This window comes from Hydra vulgaris, chromosome 15 (assembly GCF_038396675.1).
Source record: "Hydra vulgaris chromosome 15, alternate assembly HydraT2T_AEP".
Lineage (NCBI taxonomy): Eukaryota > Metazoa > Cnidaria > Hydrozoa > Anthoathecata > Hydridae > Hydra > Hydra vulgaris.
Window position 1 is genome coordinate 44,062,693 of NC_088934.1, and position 21,754 is coordinate 44,084,446.

General features: G+C 26.1%; 1 protein-coding gene across 1 annotated transcript in view; it reads right to left on the reverse strand.

Annotated features, from left to right (window-relative positions):
- LOC100199157 (targeting protein for Xklp2 homolog) overlaps positions 1-13,966 on the reverse strand; it is a 30,585-nt gene extending 16,619 nt beyond the window's left edge. The window contains exons 1-4 of the mRNA XM_065820174.1: positions 13,795-13,966; positions 7,956-8,409; positions 7,654-7,773; positions 197-494 (exon numbers count right to left, since the gene is read on the reverse strand). Coding sequence (XP_065676246.1) covers positions 197-494; positions 7,654-7,773; positions 7,956-8,409; positions 13,795-13,888 — 966 coding nt within the window. The 5' untranslated portion in view covers positions 13,889-13,966. The remainder of the gene's footprint in view (positions 1-196; positions 495-7,653; positions 7,774-7,955; positions 8,410-13,794) is intronic.
- Positions 13,967-21,754: the final 7,788 nt, after the last annotated feature.

A 21,754-nucleotide genomic window follows, 5' to 3' on the forward strand; every position in this document is an offset into this window, starting at 1 on the left:
TAAATTAATTGCAAATATAAATCATAAAAATTACAAATTTATGAATAATAATTATGACAAAATAAAGACAATGAAATTTTTAAGATGACAATGAGTATATCTCGACATTGATAATAATAATGACATGTAACATGTGACAATGATAATGAAAAAACTGTATTGTAATTAACTTAATTACAGTACAAATATTACTCACTGGTGAAGGTGGATGCTGCCTTAATTGACTTTCAAATGGTTTACATATAGTGTCTGATCTAGTTTGCATAGTGTGCTCTTTAATTCTATCATCAGTAGCAAAATGAAATTCTTTGGGTTTTGTAACAGGGCACGTTGATCTACTGGGAAGATATGAACTGGCACCAAGTACATTTTTAAGTTGCTTATCATTCCGCCTAATTTTTGCTTTAGTTTGTTTTTGAAGTTCTCTCATTTTTTGAATATTTAATGCCTCAGAAGTTTGTAAATCCTTTTTAGTACCACGTTCACGAAGTTTTCTATAAATATATAAAAATGTGTTATGTGTATAAGCAAATTTAAACTTACACAATTATACATAAAAAAGTTCTACAAAGACCTGTGGTTAATAATATTGTGAAGTCATTATTTTTATCATGGGATGAACTTAAACCTGCTTTGGTACCACTGCAGAAGTATGGGCTTCCAAAAAAAAAAAAACCTAAAAATATATATCATTATTTATTTTTCTTTTGCTTTTCTCATAAATTATCCAGGCCATATTTTTAAAATCCAGAATATATTTTTCCTTTAATTTTGCTTTTTTTTCAAACATTTTATATATTTTTTCTATGAGTAATGAATGAAAAAGCTTAAAAAACAAATATATTACAAAAATATATACTTAAACTTGTATGTATGGAAAATGTTTTGGATATCCGGAAAACTAAAAGGTAAAAAAAATATCAGGAATTCCGGAAATATCCGGAAAATAATAATACCTGTTTTCTATACTTTACATTTTTTTTTTACAATGTTTTCGGTTTCAAATGCAGTGGTAAATTACTAATTTTCTGTTAATTTTAGCTAGTTTGTTTTTTCTTTAGGAAAATAAAACGAATTAAAAAGTATTTTTGTTGCAACTTGTTTAACGCTTAAAATTGTCATTTGGCTTCTAACTGAACGTTAGATTTTAAAAAATGAACTTCTTAACTAAATTTCTTAACTAAATTTAAAGACAATGGAATGTATGAAAAATTTGTTTTTTCAAAAGATAGAATGATTTAAAAATATTCATTAAGAGTAATGCTACTAAACTTTTGCTTGTTGGCGATTAAGAGTTAACTGTTTTTAGTAATAAATAAACAATAGTAAAAATTCTCAATAACAATAGTAATTGCACAAGTTCAACTTTTGAATAAATGAACTACTGATCTTTAGTTTGCTATTTTATTTTTCATTAAGAAAACAAAAAATACAAAAAGACAATTTTTTTAGAAAAACTTTTCTTTCATATTCCTTTTGAGTTTAATAATAATAAAAATAACAATTACAATAATTTAATAAAACTTTTTTTTAGTTTCAATCTTTTATATATTTAGTGTTTAAAAAAATTATTAACCTTAAGTAAAAGTTAAATGAGCAGAATTGCAACTATTTAAATCAAAGTTAAAATTAAAATAATAATAAATATGTTTATCAAACCCTTATGTTTTATATTTGATAAGTTATTATCTATATAATACATTATATTATACAATATCTTTTTGGTTTCAACTCAGCTAACTTTCTAATTATAGGTAATAAACAACTAAAGTCTAAAAAAATAGATGACACTTTGTAAAATTCAAGTCAGAGAAATTCGAAAATTCAGGGACTTAATTATTTTACTGATAATTAGCTTAAATTCAATAAAATCATTATCAGGTTTTATTTGTTAATTTAAACAAGCTACCTCAATCTTGAAAGGTTTAGGTATTTTAGCTATGATTATTAAATACACATATTAAACAACATATAATTATGTTATCAAATAACATATAACTATATGTTATCCAATAACATATAACATCAACAAATAGTAAATGACCAGGGTTGAAATTATGATCAACACGATCATGATCATCAAGCTTTAGCCTTCCCCTTTTATGCTGTTTCTCAACAATCTCTAGGATCTTCTTTACTTAAGTAAAACTTGTTCATGCCATATGTAATATAATAATAGTTCATGCCATATGTAATGCCATAAAAGTTAAAGAGTTTTAACATAGAAAGTGGTAGGCTGAAAGCCATATATACTCTAAAACCAGAAAAATGTTTTTACAATACTTTTATTTCAATGGAAACTCATCACAACAGTTTTCTTTTATATAGACTTTTTCTTTCATGATTCACCTGCTTCTAGCAGGTGAATCGTGAGAGATTTTTTATTTCATATCCATCTGTTCCTCTTGAAGTATACAAATCATAGACTTATTATAGAAGACAACAAAAAATGGTGATAACTTCATTAATTAATGCATTTTTAAAATAAGGATATATTCTAAAGCTTGTTAAATAGCGACATTTTGTTCTACTCAATGAAAAACCTTTAACAATTTCGCTATCTGTAAACATAACTTTAAACAACACACTTAAACAAGTACACAATCTAAGAGAATAGTGTGACACAACAACCTTTAAAGTCCACGGTATTTTCGGCGATTCAATAAATTTCAGAAACTTTGGAGGTGCTTCAAATGAAAAAGTTTTTCTAATGGAAGCGATTGTCATAAAAAATACCATCGCTTTTAGTTTCTTCTGTCGTTCTCAGATGTTTATTACCCAACCGATGACTTATTACAGCTCCATTTCTTATGTTACTCAAACTAAAACTACACATGCAAACATCTAGTACTCAGTACAGTTTTGTCTGTAGATATCTAATTTGAAAATCTATAATATTTTAGGCACTCACTATTTAAACTGCCATTTTTCTTAGACATTTTTAGATTCTTAATTCGAATTTTACTCTAAACAATAACTTTAATATATTTATACACAACTTCTTTTAAACTATAAAGAATTAAATTCATAATCACATAAATTATTAACCTTTACTTTTGCAACTAACTATTGACATTTATTTACTGCAATTAACACATTCTTATTAAGATTTTTTCAATGTGTTTTAATTACAATTTATTTTACTTGATCCCAAACATTCATTCCAAAATGAGGTTTTGAATCATGGCTTTAGAGAATGGCAGAAAATATTTCTAACAAAACTGCCAAAAAAAATACAGAACAAAAAAAAATAAGTGTTTTTATTGACAATTTTCTTGTATTTTGTTGCAATGTAAAAATCACACATTGGGGCCATACTAAAGTAACATTTATTTAACAATAAATGGTATATGCTCTGTATGCAAATAGCTTTATCTCAAGGATTAAGCCTGCAACCTTTTTCATTAAAGTTCTTAAATTAAATATAAAAATATTAATAAAATTATAATGTACTTATTCTCATTTTAAAATGAACTTGTAATCATTAAAGAGATCCTAAAGCTCTGTGACAACAATATAAAATATTTTATTTTAAGAAGAAAAAATCGAATCCCTATCATGCTGTTAATCTGTTTTGGAGATCAGGAATGATTATTTTTATTGTGATTTAGGAAGGATAACAATCCATAGTTTATGAATTCTTCTTACCCTTATCCAGAACTAAATTAGGGAGTTTATATCAGTTTTCCTTTTCCTAGGTAAGTTGTCTTTACCATGGCTCAAGAGTCTTTACTATAAAGCTATATTATAAGTTAATCCTATGAAACAGGTTGTACTGGATTACATGTTACCAGTAGCAAGGTGACCTGACCTGACCATAATTGATTGATTGATACCAACTTAAACAAAATTTTAAATGTATTTTAATTATTTAACTGATATCTCATTTTGATAAATTCTAAAATTTAAACTATCTTCTGAAAAGAATGATTTTTCAAAAAGGACTAGAAATATTAGTACTTTTCTTTACAAATATCCCAAAATTATCACAGGTAGAAAAAAAAAAGATCATTTTAGAAAGTTCCATTGATTTTCCATAACTTTCAATAAAAACTTTAGAATTTCATGACTTTTTCCATGACCAAATAAAATTCCATGACATTTCCATGATTTCCATGACTAGTGGCCACCCTGCTATTGCAACAACAACAAAAAAGTGCCATTGTTTTTTTAAATAAAAAATCAGTTACTTATGAAAATGTCATTATGAAAAAAAAAAAAATAATATTCTGTCATAAACCTTTTTTTTTTTGATGGTTATAGTTGTTTGTTTTTTATTATTATTTTGCTCAAAGTCATATATGTAATATGAAATTTTACGCTCTAAGTTATTGTGTAATGTATATTTGATATATTAATTGTAATTATTAAACAAATTATACAATTTTATAAAAATTTGTCTCAATTAGAGCAAAATAAAAAAACACAACACACAATTAAATGCTGTCATAATAAAAAAATTATATGAAATATAAAGACTTCTGTTATAGATTATTTTATTGCTGTAAAAATTTTAAAAATTCCAGCATTCTATTACAGTAAGAAAATATAAAATATTTTTGATAAACAGTAAGAACTTTTATACATCATGTTTATTATATTCTCTATTGAATGAATAAAGTTAATGAATAAATGGATAGCTAGAGCACAAAAACCAAAATCTCATGTAAAAAGCTGTTTAGATAAGCCATTCGTTTGGCTCACCATGTTTGTTTGAGGAGAGTTTTTCTCTGCTCTTGCATTCATCTCAAGTCATCAGTTAAATGTTCCATAATTTTTAACGCTGTCTTTTGTTTTCTAGTAACTCATAACTTAAAAGGGTTGCTTGCAACCTTGTTGAAAGTGTTATATATATATATATATATATATATATATATATATATATATATATAAATATATATATATATATATATATATATATATATATATATATATATATATATATATATATATATATATATATATATATATATATACCCTCGGAATTAGGAAAAATGAGGTCGGCAAGAAATTGTTGACCTTAAACACTTTTGAGGTCAACAATTTCTATATATATATATATATATATATATATATATATATATGTATATATATATATATGAATATATATATATATATATATATATACATATATATATATATATATATATATATGTATATATATATATAAATATGTATATATATATATAAATATGTATATATATATATATATATATATATATATATATATATATATATATATATATATATATATATATATATATATATATATATATATATATATATTAGTTTTCTCCATTTAAGCACACAAAAAAGCACCGGCGGGTTGGTCATTTTTAGGTTGCCATGTGGGATTCAAAAAATTAATTTTTTTTTAAATTAAAACAAAAACAACGAAAAGAATGCTTTGAATAAATGCTAGATAAAATAATTTTAAAAAAACCCAGCAAAACAAATGCTTTATTTAAATTCTAGTTAAAATAACTATACAAATAAATAAATAAAAAATGTTTTATATAAATATTAAACAAAATAAGTAAGATAAAAAGCAGAAAGAAAATAATAAGAATAAAAATGGCGAAACAAATGTTATTTAAATTCTAAATAAAATAATTTATTTATGAAAGCATTTTCACGATTTTTTATTAAAGTATTTAATGAACAAAAAAATTATATTGCGATTAAAAAAAAACTTATTTTTGGCAAGCCTGTAGGAGAGTGCAAAAAGGCGCGAAAGCACTGGCTAAACGGAAGAGACTGGTATATATAGAGAGAGGTCTTGTTTTAAAGTGTTATGCGAAGAGCGACTTACGCACCCCTTAAGTGATTTTACGTAAGCAGTAAGCAACTTTGGTTAAGACTTTTTATCATTTTTTAACTTTTTTTATTTAATTAACATTTTTTAATTATTCTTTAAGTGGTAAGATAAAAGAAGTAATTAATTTTAAGTCATTCAAAAAGAAGTAATTAATTTTAAGTCATTCAAAATGTCATTCAAAAGTTAATGTAATTTTAAAGAAATCACATTAACTTTTGAATGACATTTATGTAAAAATATTTGTTACAAAAGTTTAAATGACATTCATATAAAAAAACTCAAATAAAATTAAAAATTTATTTTTACTTTGTCATTATTTTGTAATGATTGATTTTTTCGCTTGAAAAACGCTAATACTTGCATGAAGCAAAGATCATAATAATATAATTTAAATCTGATAAAAAACATGATTTAATTTAAAACTAATTTAATGAAAATATATAATTTAATTCTGATAAAAAATATATATATAATTTAATTTAGATTTAAAAATATATATAATTTAATTTTGATTTAAAAAGCATATTTAAGTTTATTAAAATTAAAGTTAATGTTTAGGTTTAACTTATTTGTCAAATTTATAAAAATATTACTAAACATTGTTCAATATTTAAATTTCATTTGTTCTTAAAAAAAATTAGCTTATTTTTATCGCAATTGTTTTTTCGGTTTTCCTTCCTAAACATTTTTTTTTTTTACTCAAAATTAAATTTTAAATAAATAGCTGCATCAAAAATTTGCATAAAACATAAGTTAAACTTTTTTTTTACGACATTTGTTAATATCAAACATTTTTTAAAAATGCAATATTAAATTTAATTATTTAATATTAAAAAAAATTAAAGAAAATAAACATTTTCCTATAGTAATAATAAAAAAGAAGTTTAACAACATTTAACTCGTTTTGCGGTAATTAATATTATTGCAGTAATTTAAAAAAGTTGTCTTTAAAAAATTAAAAAATAAAGAGATTTTTATGTCAAATTCACATTAGTCTATTGCGTTAGGCTTTTTTTTATATTTAAAACAAGGCTTTTATATATATATATATATATATATATATATATATATATATATATATATATATATATATATATATATATATATATGTATATATATATATATATATATATATATATATATATATATATATATATATATATATATATATATATATATATATATATTAATATGGCAGTATTTAATGAATAGTAAATGTATGCATAAATTTATAATGTATAAAGTGCTATAAATTTTTTTCTTGCCCTTTTAGGACCCCAACCCATGCTAAATCTTTTAAATTTGCCAGGGCCAGGTTTGTAAAAAGTCAGGATTCCAGCCACTTACTACAATCAAATAACATATGTTTTAAATAACTTAAAATACAATTTGATTTTTTAAGGTATATTATGTTTACATGCATAATAAAGTAATGCAGTGCATATATATATACATACATTGTATGATATGTAATATTTGTACATACATTATATAACTAGGGGCTATTCTAGACCCTTTTCAACAGTGTTGAACATCTTTAAGCAACACTTGGGCGCCATCCAAACTCAGAAATTTAGGAGCTTTTTTTTAATACAGCAAATGTTGCTTTTTATTTTGCAAAAAAATGCCAAGATACAGCAATGTTTCTACTAAATTTCCTTACAGCAGTTGCCGGAACAGGGAGTAAGGCTGCCCAAATTCTTTTTCCTAGAATAGCCCCTGATAACACATAATAAATATATTATATAATATTAACTGATAAAGTAGTAAATTTGCTTAACTATAAAAAATATTAATGTTATAAATACTTGTTCATCTGATACCTAATTCTTTACCTGATAAATGAAGGTGTTTCTGGCATAATTAAAGGTTTTGATTCAACTCTAGACTTCTTATTAACAGTAGGGTCAGTAGTCGACACGGTTTTTCTCTTCTTTGATACATCATAATTAATGCTAAAATATTAAACATATATTTTTTGGTTTTGTTTTAATTAGTTTTTTTAAATCCCAATAAAAAATAAATTAATATAAATTATGTTAATGGCAATAGCTAAATTTTTATTAATCATCATTTTAATGTTCTAAATTTTTGCTAGTCTATAAATAAATAATATAATCCCAAATTATTTATTTACCTTTTCTTGACTGATCTTGGAGGCTGCACCTTTCTAATGTCTTCTCTAGTGACATCTGGACTACTCCATGATGTTCTAATATTTGATTTTTGGACCAAAGTTTCATCGACACTGCTACTATTTAAGTTTTGTTGTTCAACTTTTAACATTAAAAAATTCTCTTTTTTTGAATTATCACATTTAACACTATCTTTGTTTATGATAGCACATTCTTTGGGTATGACAACATCTGGAACAATGTTTTCCTTATTTGCTACATTCTCTGCTATCTCAACATTATTACTGGTCTCATTGTCATTAGTAATCAATGAATAAGTTTTTACTTGTTGAATCTCTTTCATGTTATCTGCTAAAGCAGCAGAAATTGCATTTGTGGCATTTTTAAAACCAATATTTTGTTCGTAATATGGGACCATATCAATATCTATACCTCCTTCGTCACCATCTCTTGTATCTAAATGAAAAATAATTCATAATTTTCCACTAAAGAAATGTTGTAGTTTAAATAACTTTATTAAAAAAAAAAGAAAAAAAAAAAGACTTTTCTCAGGTCTTAGAAATAGTCCAAGGAGAACCAACTTCCGCCACTGAAGAAGTGGTTAGATTGGATTTATAATTCAGTAGATAACACTTCTACATTACAATAAAAAAACATTTAAAGCTTTTTAAGGTAAGAAACTAGAAAAAAAATCCATTTTGTATGATTTTACATATTGATTAAATATAAATAATGAATTGAATGGAAAAATAGATTCTTTTATATTTTTACATAGTTGTTAGATATAAGCATTTTGAAACTAAGAGGTTAATTAATTATTAAAAAAAAAAACTTATTATGTAAAAAAGTTTAGTTCTGGACCTTTCTAATTATTAAAACTTAAAAAAAAAAAAGCATTTAATTTTTTTTAAAAGTAATTGGATCAAGAGAAATGTAAAACGTAATATAAAACTGTTTAAAAGTCAATAAAATCAATTTGAGTAGCCTTTCATGTGGTACTTTACTGACTGATCTATAAATTATGAAAAAATCTTAAAATGGTGTATAAAAAACTTGGACATTTCCAACAAATTATGTCATATATGTAATATGTAAATATAAATTATAAAATATATATAATATATATATATAAATTATGTAATACATATATAAAAATTATGGCATTCAATTTTTTTAAGGTTGTTAAATCACTGCACAATGAGCCAGAATTCACTTTTACTGGACAAAACTAACAAAACCTCATATAAAAAAGATTTAAAGACCATTTTTGCACTGTTTACTAATTTGAGGACTGCGGTTTTAATGGTGATATTAGTTTTAATTTTGGGTTGTTATGGATAATCGCTCAGCAACCACATATTTTATTAACCATAATAAAAATAAACTCGCCTAAAGTAATAACTTTATTGAATTAATAACTTAATTAAAAATTGCAATTTAAAATTATTTTCTCTTAGAGTTTTAGTTTCCTCAATTTAGTTAATTTTTTCGTTTTACTCTTTTGTTATATTTATTTTTTTGTAACTTTTTTTTTGTCAGAGTGAGCGAGTATTTTTAACAGCCAGAAATGTTATTACAAAGAAAAGAAATCAATTAACGCCAGAACATGCAGAGATGCTGGTTTTTCTGTATGAAAATTCAGAGTTACGTTGAAAATTGGTTGCTGATAATGAAGATGATAATGATGATGAAATTCAAATCAGCAGCGATGTCGAGACAATGAATGATAATGACAATAATTAAACAACACTTGTACATTATTCCTACCTTTTTTAATTTCTGTTCTGATATATCTTTTCCTACTTTTGTTGTAAATATATAGTATAGGACTGAAGTCACTGACTGACTTGACAATGTACAGTTTAACATTAATTTTTTTTAAATTAGTTTAAACAAAACACTACGTTTGTTGAAATTCGGAAGATCCTGTATTCAGAAAGTGCCACTAATGACAATGAGTACTAACTAAATTGGTTGCAAAACCGCCATTCCTGGCAGGCAAATATTTAACAAAAGCAAAACACCTTGGACCATAAAAGTATTTGATTATATAAGTGAAATTTTAACTGAAAAAAACACTTCAAATACGCCGTCAACTGAAATCATTTTATTTGACATAACTTACATGCAAAATAGTGTTGTAATAGCTCATTTGAAAGATAATACTCGATTTGATTAAATTATGCAATAAAAATAGAGGTTTTAAAATTAACAAATATTTTATGATTATTAGTAACATAAAAAATATTTTCAAATTCAAAAAAAATATTCGAAAAATTTTTTTTTATTAAAAAAAGCTTTTTATTCTACAGCTTAGAAGCATATGTATGATAATTATACAAAAATATTTACATTTTATAAAAGCTGAATGTTTAAGCTATAAAATGGTATATAATAATGAAGTTTTTGAGAATGTATTTTTTTTGCTTTTGCCCACCACCATTGTGCAATGTAGAAAATGTCTAACTAAATGTAATAACTTCAAAGTTATTTAAAAATTAATATGACCCAATAATACTCTCTTACTCTTTACTATAACACATCCAATTTTTACTACAAAGTTACAAAAATATGTCAAAATATCATCAATTTTCAATAAATTTAAAACTGCTTAACTTCAGAAGCTGATTGACCTCAATTTTTTTTGTCTTCTAAAGTTCTATACATTAATGCTAGCCATATTTAAATCTGTAAACAAAATAAATTTCTTTGAAATAGCTACAGTAGACAAGTAGGTATGTGCATGTCAGTTAATTTACAACAACAATTTTGCAATCAAAATATTTTATCATAGATTAACGTATTTTATCATAGATTGACGTATTTTATCATAGATTGACGTATGTGCTGCAAAATGTATTTTACAACACATACCCCAAGTATGTGATAAAATACATTTTATCAAGTATCGTAAAATTTCGCATGAACATAGTTCTTAAGTTTAAGAACAGCAATGAACATATTTTATGAATTGAAGATTAGTCAAACTTCATTTTTGTGTTGTTCTTTTTTGTAGTTATCATTGTTAATATTGAATTTACTTATCTGAAAAACTTTGTTGTTGATCAGATATAAAATTGATATTGAAGGTGTGTTAGGGTTTTTTTAAATCTACTGGGCCCGGTTTAAAAATACATTCTTTATGCTCATGCTAAACTTCATTGAAAAAAATTATGTAGCAGACACCTAATTTTTTGTAGTAGAATATGTACTTAAGATAAAATATTGTAAATAAAGCAAAATATTGTGCAAGCCTTCCTAGGAGACACGCGCAGTTTTTCATCTTGTTTGTCCATAAAAAATTTTTTTATTTAAACAACTTGGTCATGGTCATTTACAAAGTTTTATTATATTAGACGTTTCAATATTTTGCAGAAAAAACAAAAGCAAAACTAACAAAATAGGAAATTAAAATAAATTTTAATAGAAAAAAATGAATAAAACTAATAATTTAAATAATTTGTGTACTGTTTTTTTTATATATTTTTTTTTCAGGGTGGCTTTTATTAAATTTAGTATTTTGAAAGATTTTTTTTAGAAAAACATATACCTGTTACATTAAATTTACCATGCGCAGCCAGACTTAAAAACCAGTTACTTTAGTGGAACACATACAGCCCTAGGAGCCTCAGGAAAGAAAAAGAAAAGATTATATTTAAGAGTAAGAGTTATAAAGATTATAAAGAAAAGATTATATTTAAGAGTAAGAGTTAGCTAAAAAGGTGTTGGACAGATGTCCAGTATAAAAGCACAAAATTCAAGCAAAGATTCATTATTATCAATTGTTTAGTTATATTTCACCAGTAACATAGTAGACAAAAAGGAAAGAGGCGGGTAGAACTGAGCCACATGTTAAAAATCATCAGGTATTCAAAATTACAAAATGCTAAAAGATTGGGAATAAATATGTACAGGAATAGAAAGGTAATGTTAAACAATTATGGCTATGTGAAAAATGTGTAAGCAACATGGCATAATTGAAACTTAAAAACTATACGTGTATATATGTGTGTACTTAAAAAATACACTAAGAAGCTTAAATGGTATATGAAATCTGAATGTGAAGAGATGTGTATCATTCAAAAACATACAAGAGAAAGATTTTTTATATACAAATAAGAAAAGATAAATGATTACAAACCAAATATGAGCAGCTGCACAGAGAAACAAGTTCAGCGTGGTACTTCCAGGGACATGGTGGGGATCGAATTTGGATCGAATTGGGACATGGTGGGGATTGAATTCTTATTTATGAGGCGAGCGCGCTACCATTGCACCACAACTGCATATATACTTGTTACATTAAAATTATACAAATATATTTTACAAACAGATAGCAAAATATATTTTCGCTTTCCTCTTTAAAAAAACAATTTTTAATTTTCACTTGTAACTGAGTTTGTTTTTTTTTGCTTTGCCATATCCAATTTCATTGCTGAAAATAACAACCACCCTAAAGAAACGAAAATAAAAACTGTATAAAAATTATTTAAATTATCAATTTTTTTTTTTCTATTTGAAATTATTTTAATTTTGTATTTTGTTATTTTTTGTTTTTGTTAGCCTTTGTTTTCGAAACTTAGTTTTTTCCACAAAGTATTCAAACGCTTAATATAATAAAACTTGCAAATAGCCATGACCAAGTTGTCTAAATTAAAAACTTATGCGTGGAGAAACTAAACAAAAAACCACATGCATCTTCTGGGAAGGCTTGTTACGCAAATAACAACAAAATTCCATGGAGTTATTAAATATTATTATCAAATTCAAATACATAAATAGTTTGAAATTTTATGATTGATTATGACAAAATATATGTTAAAAAAATAAAATATTATACTGATTTAAATTCATATAAAAAAAGGTCTGAAAACCTTGAGGAAAATACTCTAATTTAATGTTAAAGTTAAAAAAAATTAAACTAAAAACACTAATATTTACCATCTTTTTCATACTCGGTTAAAATCAAATAAAAAAAATGAAAAATGCATCAATTTCTGATTGAATTCTGACCCTAACCTTAATGCTAACCCATATGTACATTTATTTGTGCCAATCCATGTTCATTTATTTGCACCAATACCTATTGTCAGTTGATTTAAGTACATCTAAAAATGTGCATTTAATTTAAACTTTTATTTTGACAACAATAAAAACTGGTAAACAAACAAAAAAAAACTCTAAATGATTGATTTCTATATAAAAACAGTGTTAAAATGTTTTTAAAGAGATGGCAAATATATTTGTTTATAGTATAAATTTTTAAAATTTAACACCAAGTTAGAGTACTTTCCTCAAGTTTTCAGACCTATGTTTTTAAATGATTCTAAATCAGTATAACTCATTCATTACCAATCATAAAAACAGGGGAGGGGGGGGTGAGAGAGAAAGTCGAGTAGCGACTACATATCTTTATTTACCACAAATTTACAAAAGCCAGCCTTTGAAAGGAACCTGCAAGCCTTATGTTAAAGACATTTCTCATTAATTATGTTTACAATTACAGAAACAATAAACTACCAATCACCTAGTATATGCAAAAAGTTGTTTAGATTTTAGTAAACACTTATCCTGCAAAAGTTATAACTTTTATAGATCACATTTAGTAATATATATAATCTATTAAACAAGAATTAAAATTTATAATTAAGGTAAAACTGTAGTAATAATCAAAAATGTAGAAACATTTTTTAATTTTGCAAAACATTAAAGACAATTTTATAACCAAATCAGTTTTGAAAAACATTTAGTTCCCCATATGGTCATTATTCTTTATTTTTAGCAACAAATGGGTAATGTCTGCATATATATCCTACAGTTATCAGATCAAATAGGACATACCAAACCATTTATCAGCATCTTCATCAATATCTCCTTGGAGAAAATCAATATATTTAGGTGCATTAAATTCATACTTAGCGTCAAAAGACGCCATTTTTTTAAATGGACAATAAGAAAATAAAAACGGTTAGGAACATATGTGTTTTAAAGGTTTGGCGGTAGGAAGCGACTGACCAATGAAATTATGATAGTTTTATAAAATAAAAAAAATATTGCGATAACGGTTTTAATTTTAAATTCAATGGGGTATGACAAAAATATAAATATACATATTTAACAGTTTTAATAATAGAAGAGTCTACAATAACTCGAGGAGGAGACTATTAAAGAGTCATACAAAAAAATGAAAGTCATAACCTTTGAAAAATATCAGCACGGCTAAAACATAAAGTTTCATTTTTTTAAATAAAACTTTTTGAGGAATTCAATTTTTGAAGTGAACTTTGAAAAAGCATTATATCCTGTGGGAAATCGGCTAACGACTAGCTAGCGATAATTCGTAATAATTAAGACAGCAAGTTGGCCATGCGGATAGCTAGCTACTGACTAGCAACCGATTGTAACAATAAAGACAACTATTTAACCAGAAGAATTGCCGGCTATGCATGACAGCTATACATGACAGCTATGTATGACAGCTATGCATGACAGCTATGCATGACAGCTATGCATGATAGCTATGCATGATAGCTATGCATGATAGCTATGCATGATAGCTATGCATGACAGCTATGCACGACAGCTATGTATAACAGCTATGTATGACTGCTATGTATGACAGCTATGTATGACGTATGTATGACAGGGACTACATTTTCATAAGCATATAAATAAGATTACTTTTATAAAAAATGAATTACGAAATCAAAAACTTTATTCAGAGACATTCAGATGGTGACATGTCGTAATTAAGTTGCAATGTTATAAGTTCAATTATATTCCTAAATATATTAAACCCAATACAAAACATCAAATTTTTTTATGACGTAAATGACAAAATGAAATAATAATGTAAGAAACAAATGTGCGGTTGGTTGAATAGTATCCGTATTTCTTTAAACCAGAACAAATAAAACAGAATCAATAAAACAATAAAATTCAATAAAACAGAACAAATTGTTTTTCACCCTCAAACACAAAACCCTGATACTATAAAATTAGAATTAAGGGTAAATGACTTTTTTCTTCAAAGTATACACAGTGCCTTGAGTATTTTTTGACAAGAGCTTATCATGGGTATCAACTGAATCATTAAAGTAAAAAACTCACAAAACCCAACAGGACATTGGCATTAATATAATACTGAATTCTCCAAAGTTCTGTGAGATAAATTTACTAAAACTAAATGATAAAATTAAATTTAAAAATTTTTTTAAGAAAAAGAGACAATTAGAAAATTAAAAGTGATTTTAATCTTGAAAAACAAAATGATTATGAAAATAGTTTTTAAATATAAACCACATAAATTTATAAAACATGAAATGTAAAATACAAAATGAGATTTATATCACAATTTTAAAATTGTACTTTCAAAGAGGTTTGGACTCCATAAAGAAAATTTCGAAAGCTTTTGAATAAAAAATAGTTTTTCAATAAAGCACAGATTGTTTCAACACAGAAAGTAGCTTTCAAACACAGATATTAATTTTAGTTCAATGAAACATAGATTTTTTCACTTTCTTTTTAAATGAATCACTTTTCTTTTACTGAAATGGCGCTTAAAACTACGTACAATAATTTCGAATTCCAAAAACTTATGTTTCAGGATACCAAGAAAGCTTCTTGATATCCATTAGTCTAAAAGTAAAGAAACAAATTGAAAAATAATTTTCAAGATTTTGAATAACAAAATATATTTTGATATTTCGAGTAGTCGAGATATCGAGAGTCAACTGTATAAATATAAGAAGAAAACTAAAATATAAATAATGAAAAATAAATATAACAATAAAAAATAATTAAAATGCTATTGATTCTATAAAATCAAAATTATCATTATGATAAATAGAAGTACCCAATTCTTATGGACGAACATTATAAACAATTACCGTAAAATCTCCTAAGTTCGGACACCATGTAACTTCGGTCATTTAAGAATAAATAACAAAAATATTTCAATTTTTTTATTCAATAATACTTGTTAAAACTTTGTGCATAAGAACCATAAAAAAATGATATTGTTTATTTAAAATCTGCTAAAATAATTCGGTTAAAAGAATTTTCAAATTATGCTATTTCAGTGATTGATTTAAAACCTAGCTAGAAAATTTTATCGAAAAACAACTGTTAAAAGCTAACATCTACAGTAGGGTGTCCCAAAAAATGATGAAAATTTGAAAATTAAGAAACTTTACCCTCCAAACTATGTGATTTGGTCTATAAAGAACAAATATATAAAAATTTTGATTCAAAGTTAGCAACTTTGCTAGATGTTTAATTAGAAATTCTGAGAGATTTATATTTTTTTTACGGTTTTACGCTCATATTACTGCGACAATTTTCCTTCAATAAATATAAAAAACCCCAACTTACAAATTTATTTTGCACAATTAATAATAAAACACACAACCTTTACAGAAAGAAAATGAATTACAATGTTAAAAACTTTTTTTTTATTCAATTAAACACAATGGACAACAGTTATAAAATAAACGCTTTTGTGAGTTGATCTTTTGGCACTTTTGCTTGTAATTTTTTTCTGTGATTTTTTGCAACAAGCATTATATTTTGCCTCTGATCATCATTTGTAGATGGCTTCATGTAGTCTTGCATAAGCTTAATGTTTCTTTCAGCGCAGCGTTAGTAGTAGAGAGATATTTAAAAAATAAACAGAAATTACAAAAACTTTCAGTATTCTCCCAAAATTTTACTTCACCGTAAACTTCGCATTTTGATATTCCAATAATTTCAAAAAGATACAAGACTCTGGACCAACTAGAAGAGACAGTGTTGTTTTGGAATCAAGAACTGGAATATTCTGAGGATACCCAATATGGAGCGTAAGAAATTTAAGTAGGTTATTAATCATTTATATTTTTTTGTTGTCTACAACGTCACAATCTCCGATTGCTAACAAAACAAGCTGAGGAGTTAGGTACCAAAAGTGTCGTTTTGTACTCTAAACTGTCCTAGCTGGTTATCATATTGATCTAGTATTATAAGTCTTCACTCACGCAATGCATCATGGTCATTCTAGGGTGCTTTTGAAGACTGAGAGCTTTTTAAAAACCATGGTGCATAAAAAATGGCGGTAAAAAACTTCCTTTCTATACCACATTTTCTTCCTTTTCTGCCATTATTTTAACAACATTTTTTGTCATTTCTTATATTAGGAGGTAAAGTCCGTCTGCCATAAAACGTGCTAATGACAAGCGCTAGGTTGATGGAGTTTAAAACTAGTTACATTTCCACCAAGATAAAAAAATAAAAACCTTGCAAAGGCTTTTTAATCACTTTTAATTTTTTAATCAAAGGTTTTTTAACCAACTTTAAGGTTCCTTTAATCATCTCTTTCAAAAGTATTTTTGAGCAGAGCTTTAGAACAGAAAGTAAGGGCATCTTTTGCAAGAGCGTGCAGCACTGTTCAACTTCTAGGTTCTCAACTCATTTTTACAATATTATTTAAGCTGTTCACTTCTGTACAAACTTCGTTCCACTTTATTTTTTAACTTTAAATACAATGCTCTATGGGGAACTTTTGTTTTTCCTGTAAGAACGTCCATGAAGTGAGACATGTGCACCTCATACATGTGATGCCTGCATAACAACCATATTAAAGGAAGGTTAAGTTTTACGCTCAGCAATTGAATTTCTTTATTTTCGTTTTTGAACACCTCATGTTAAAAACAAATAAAAATTGATATTGTGTTCTGCACTAGGGTGTCACAAAAAAAAAAAGACTATACCCTAAAATGTTTGGGGTTTGGTCCATAGAAAAAGAAAATACCCAAATGTTATGATTTATCTATTCGGCAATTGCAAGATGTGTATTTTTAAAATTTGGATATAACAATTTTTTCCGTATTTTTATTACGCTTTTATAATAATTGTTATAAAAAAAGCATTGCTGTTAAAATCATACAGAAAGATTTATTAGATACGCTTAAGAATGTTAATAAATTTCTCTAATAGATTTACTTGCTAAATATTTTTAATTCTAAAGTGCAGAAGTGTTGACAATATCAATTTTTATTTGTTTTTAACTTGGAATGTTCTAGAATGAAAACAAGTTCAAGGTGCAAATAGAAAGTACAACTGCTCTATTAGTCTAGAAGAGCTGTTTACCATCTTAATGATCCTATCGAGTGTCCACAAAAACGTCTTGGATTTGAACTTGTGTGTTTATAATGATCTTGAAGTAGTTGAAAATGATCTAGAACTCTTTAAAGGCCAGATGAAGAAAGGAAAATGTTCATTGAGGAAAAAGATGATGATCTTACAGAGCTAGAACTGAAAAGAGGAGACTCAGATTTCTAACTATAAAAAAACAAATACAAAAAGAGATTCATAGAGTTCAAGGAAGCCAGGATAGTAGTAAATCAATATGTAGTGAAAATTGGATTTGAAACAGTTGATTTCAAATTGGACTCTTCAACAGATGATAAATTTGGCGAAAAACTTATGAAGAATAAAAAGGTAATTGTGAACTACTACGTTATTAAAAATTATTTTTTTTTATAATAAAGTATTTGTTATATTTCTAAAACAACTTTGTTATTAATAGAGGCATATTAACTCAATAACAAATTTAAATAAAAACAAATTTTGTTAAACGCTTTTTGATTAAAGAAAATAACTAAAATAGAGCTTACTCCTGATGAGCTTATTGATGCAGCATCAATTGAGACAACAAGATATAATACGACCTTAGACCGCAATTATGTCTGCCATTCCAAATCTAATGTTTATTTTAAAGAAATAAACGTCTCTAGGTCTTCCGTTCACAGAAAACGGTTTCAGGCAATTCAGTCAACAGGGTACCTTCTTAGAAAGCAAACAATTGTACTTTTAATTTTTTAATTGTCACTATTTTTATTATATTTTTAAATTCAATTTTGTTATTTCAATAATAAATAGCAACTGTATTCTTTAAGAAATATCGTAAGAATAAAGTCTAAAACATACAAAGTAAGTAACCAAGAAACAGTCGTATACAGCTTTGATATAAAATGATATAAATATTATATGATATGACAATAGCCTAATATAAATGTATAATATATATAATATAAATTTATTTTTATAATTTTATAAATTATAATTTTTTTAAAATATAAAGCCCTTTAGAAAAAACTAGGGAGTAGGGGCACGTGTCTTTTGCCCCCACCCCCACTCCTCTTCCTGATGGAGAAGGCCCTATAAAATCAAATTAAATTAATGAATCATTGCGTTTTCCTAGGATACAAGTTTGATCAAAAAAATAAAATTTAAATGTTTACTCGGGGTATTTAAAAGATTAACAAAGAAAATTAAATATTGTTATCATCAAAAAGAATATAATTTATTAATGTAGTCTTAAAATGAAAAACGAGTATTTAATCAAGATTAGGTTAGACAGTTTTACTACATAGATAAGGTGTTCAATAACTCTCGTGACTTTTAAAACACGTAATAAAACGCATTAATATGTTTTATAGATGTTTAAAAAAAACATTTTGTGCTCACTGGTTTAATACAAAACTTTGTTTGGCAAGCAGTTTTTATTTCGCAAAGTGTGTTTATTTATAAATTTCTGAAGATATTTAAAAACAAATAATGATTTTTCAATTTTACAATAAAAAAACAAAAACAAAAAACAACGCTAAACATGATATATACAATGAGTTTGTAAATTATTGTACCCCTTGTTAAATCTTACAAAAATCTTTAGATAGCCTGATCAACTATCGCGGTATCAGCATTATACCAATCTTTAAAAAAGTTCTAAAATATCTAATTTCAATCATTTGTCCGGGTTTTAGAGATACTCACCCTCTTCAATTTGGATTTAATACTAACTGTTCAACGTTACATGCAGAATTTCTAATAAGCGAAACAAGAAATAGCTTTTAATAGCGCTAACTGGGGTATCCTATTTGATAAATTATATTTCGATAAAAAAACTACCACTCTTTATAGTTAACATAGTTATAGTTATTCTCTTCGTTATATAACAACGGTTGTAAATCAAGGTTGTAATATCAACGTTATATCAAGGTTGTAAATCAAACTCGTTTCTTCTAAACAAGGAGTAAGACAAGGATCGATTCTTTCGCCTCACCTCTATCACCTTTACACTGAAAGTCTTCTCGAAAATATTAAAAATCAAGGTATTGTCGGCACATCTATATACGGTAACTTTACTGGTGTGGTAGCGCATGTGGATGATATCATACTTTTAAGCTCTACCCTCTCTGGTCTCAACAAGCTTATAAAAACATGTAACATTTACTGTAACATTATTTGTATTAAACTAAACGCCGAAAAAACTGAGTTCTTGATTTCAGGTAAAGGACAAATACAAACCAATACAATAACGATTTCTGCTAATAACATAAATCTTCATAATAAACTTAGACGTTTGGGATTCACATGGGATACTGAACATTCAATTTTTGCTTCACTCAGTCATACAAATATTGATGAAAAAATCTCAAACTTTAGAGCTGTCGTTTAAACTCTTATTCAATCTGGAATCCGGTTTGCCCAGCCAAATTCTATTTCCTATATATATAAATCATTGGCAGTCCCAACTTTAACTTATGGTATGGAGCTATGTGGAAATAATTCTGCTTGAAAAAGCTAGATATTATTGAAAGGAGTACGCTAAAGACGTTTTTGAATGTTTCAAAACACAGTAGGAACTATGCAGGTTCTCTATAAGGAATCCAGGAGATTTCGGAAAGTATTAGACAAAATAAATTAAACTTGTTCCTTCGTCTTCTGAACAATAGATCAACTGCAGACATTATCTGTTCAAAGCTGGAACGCCCTTTGTTTCAATATTCGTTTGTTTATAATGTCCAGGAACTATGCCGTTTTCAGTTGTTAGATTTTAAAAATTTGATTTGAAATAAAAAGAAGGTAAAAATTGCACCTTCCAAAAGTTAAATTCCCTCCGATGTTGAACAAACATTGAAATATAAATAGAGTGCTGGAATGCAAAAGAGCAAAGAGGAATTTTCAAAGATGTTCTTGAAGAAAAAATTCTGAAGTAAAAATCACCGGAAATAACTTTCTTTTTTTTCTTTTTACCTTGTAAGTTACATTGGGTGTTAAATAAAATTAAATAATAATAATAAGTAAATGCTTGGTGTTTTTACATATTTAATAATTTTGTATTTGAATATTAGTTTGCAAATACTTTGCGTGTTTCTTTCTGTGATAAAGGCGTTACAACTAGGGCTGTTATAGGATCGGTTCTAGACGCAGACCCAATCCGTTTGATTCGGGTCTGGGTTTTGTTATTACAGACCCAAAAAATGCCAGACGCATTAGACTCGTTAACCAAACGGGTCGGGTATGCCTGTATAATCCGTTTTGTTAATGGGTCTAACGAATCTGGGTCTGGCGGGTTTTGTGTCAATAATATCGAGTCTGGGTCTGGGACCCAACCCATTAACAACCCTAGTTGTAACTCAATTTTACAAAAATTAATTTAGAATTAAGAATAAAAAAGTAGTAGAATCAAGTTAAATTCTTTGTACTTAAATTGCACCTGGTCCTATACAGAATGGTAAAGGTTTATATAGTATATAGAAAGGTCTAGGTAGATGTTAAGATTAAATTTCAAGTGAAAGAATAAGAAATAAAATTGATTAAGAATATACCTAATCATGTTCACAAAATTAACTGTAATTGCAAAACTGTGGTTTTTTGAATAAATATTTTTGTAGGGTAGTTGTTGCTCCTAGACTCTTTAATGAATTAACAACACCACCGCAAAATAAAGCCCAAAAACAACTGTCGAGGTTACGAATAG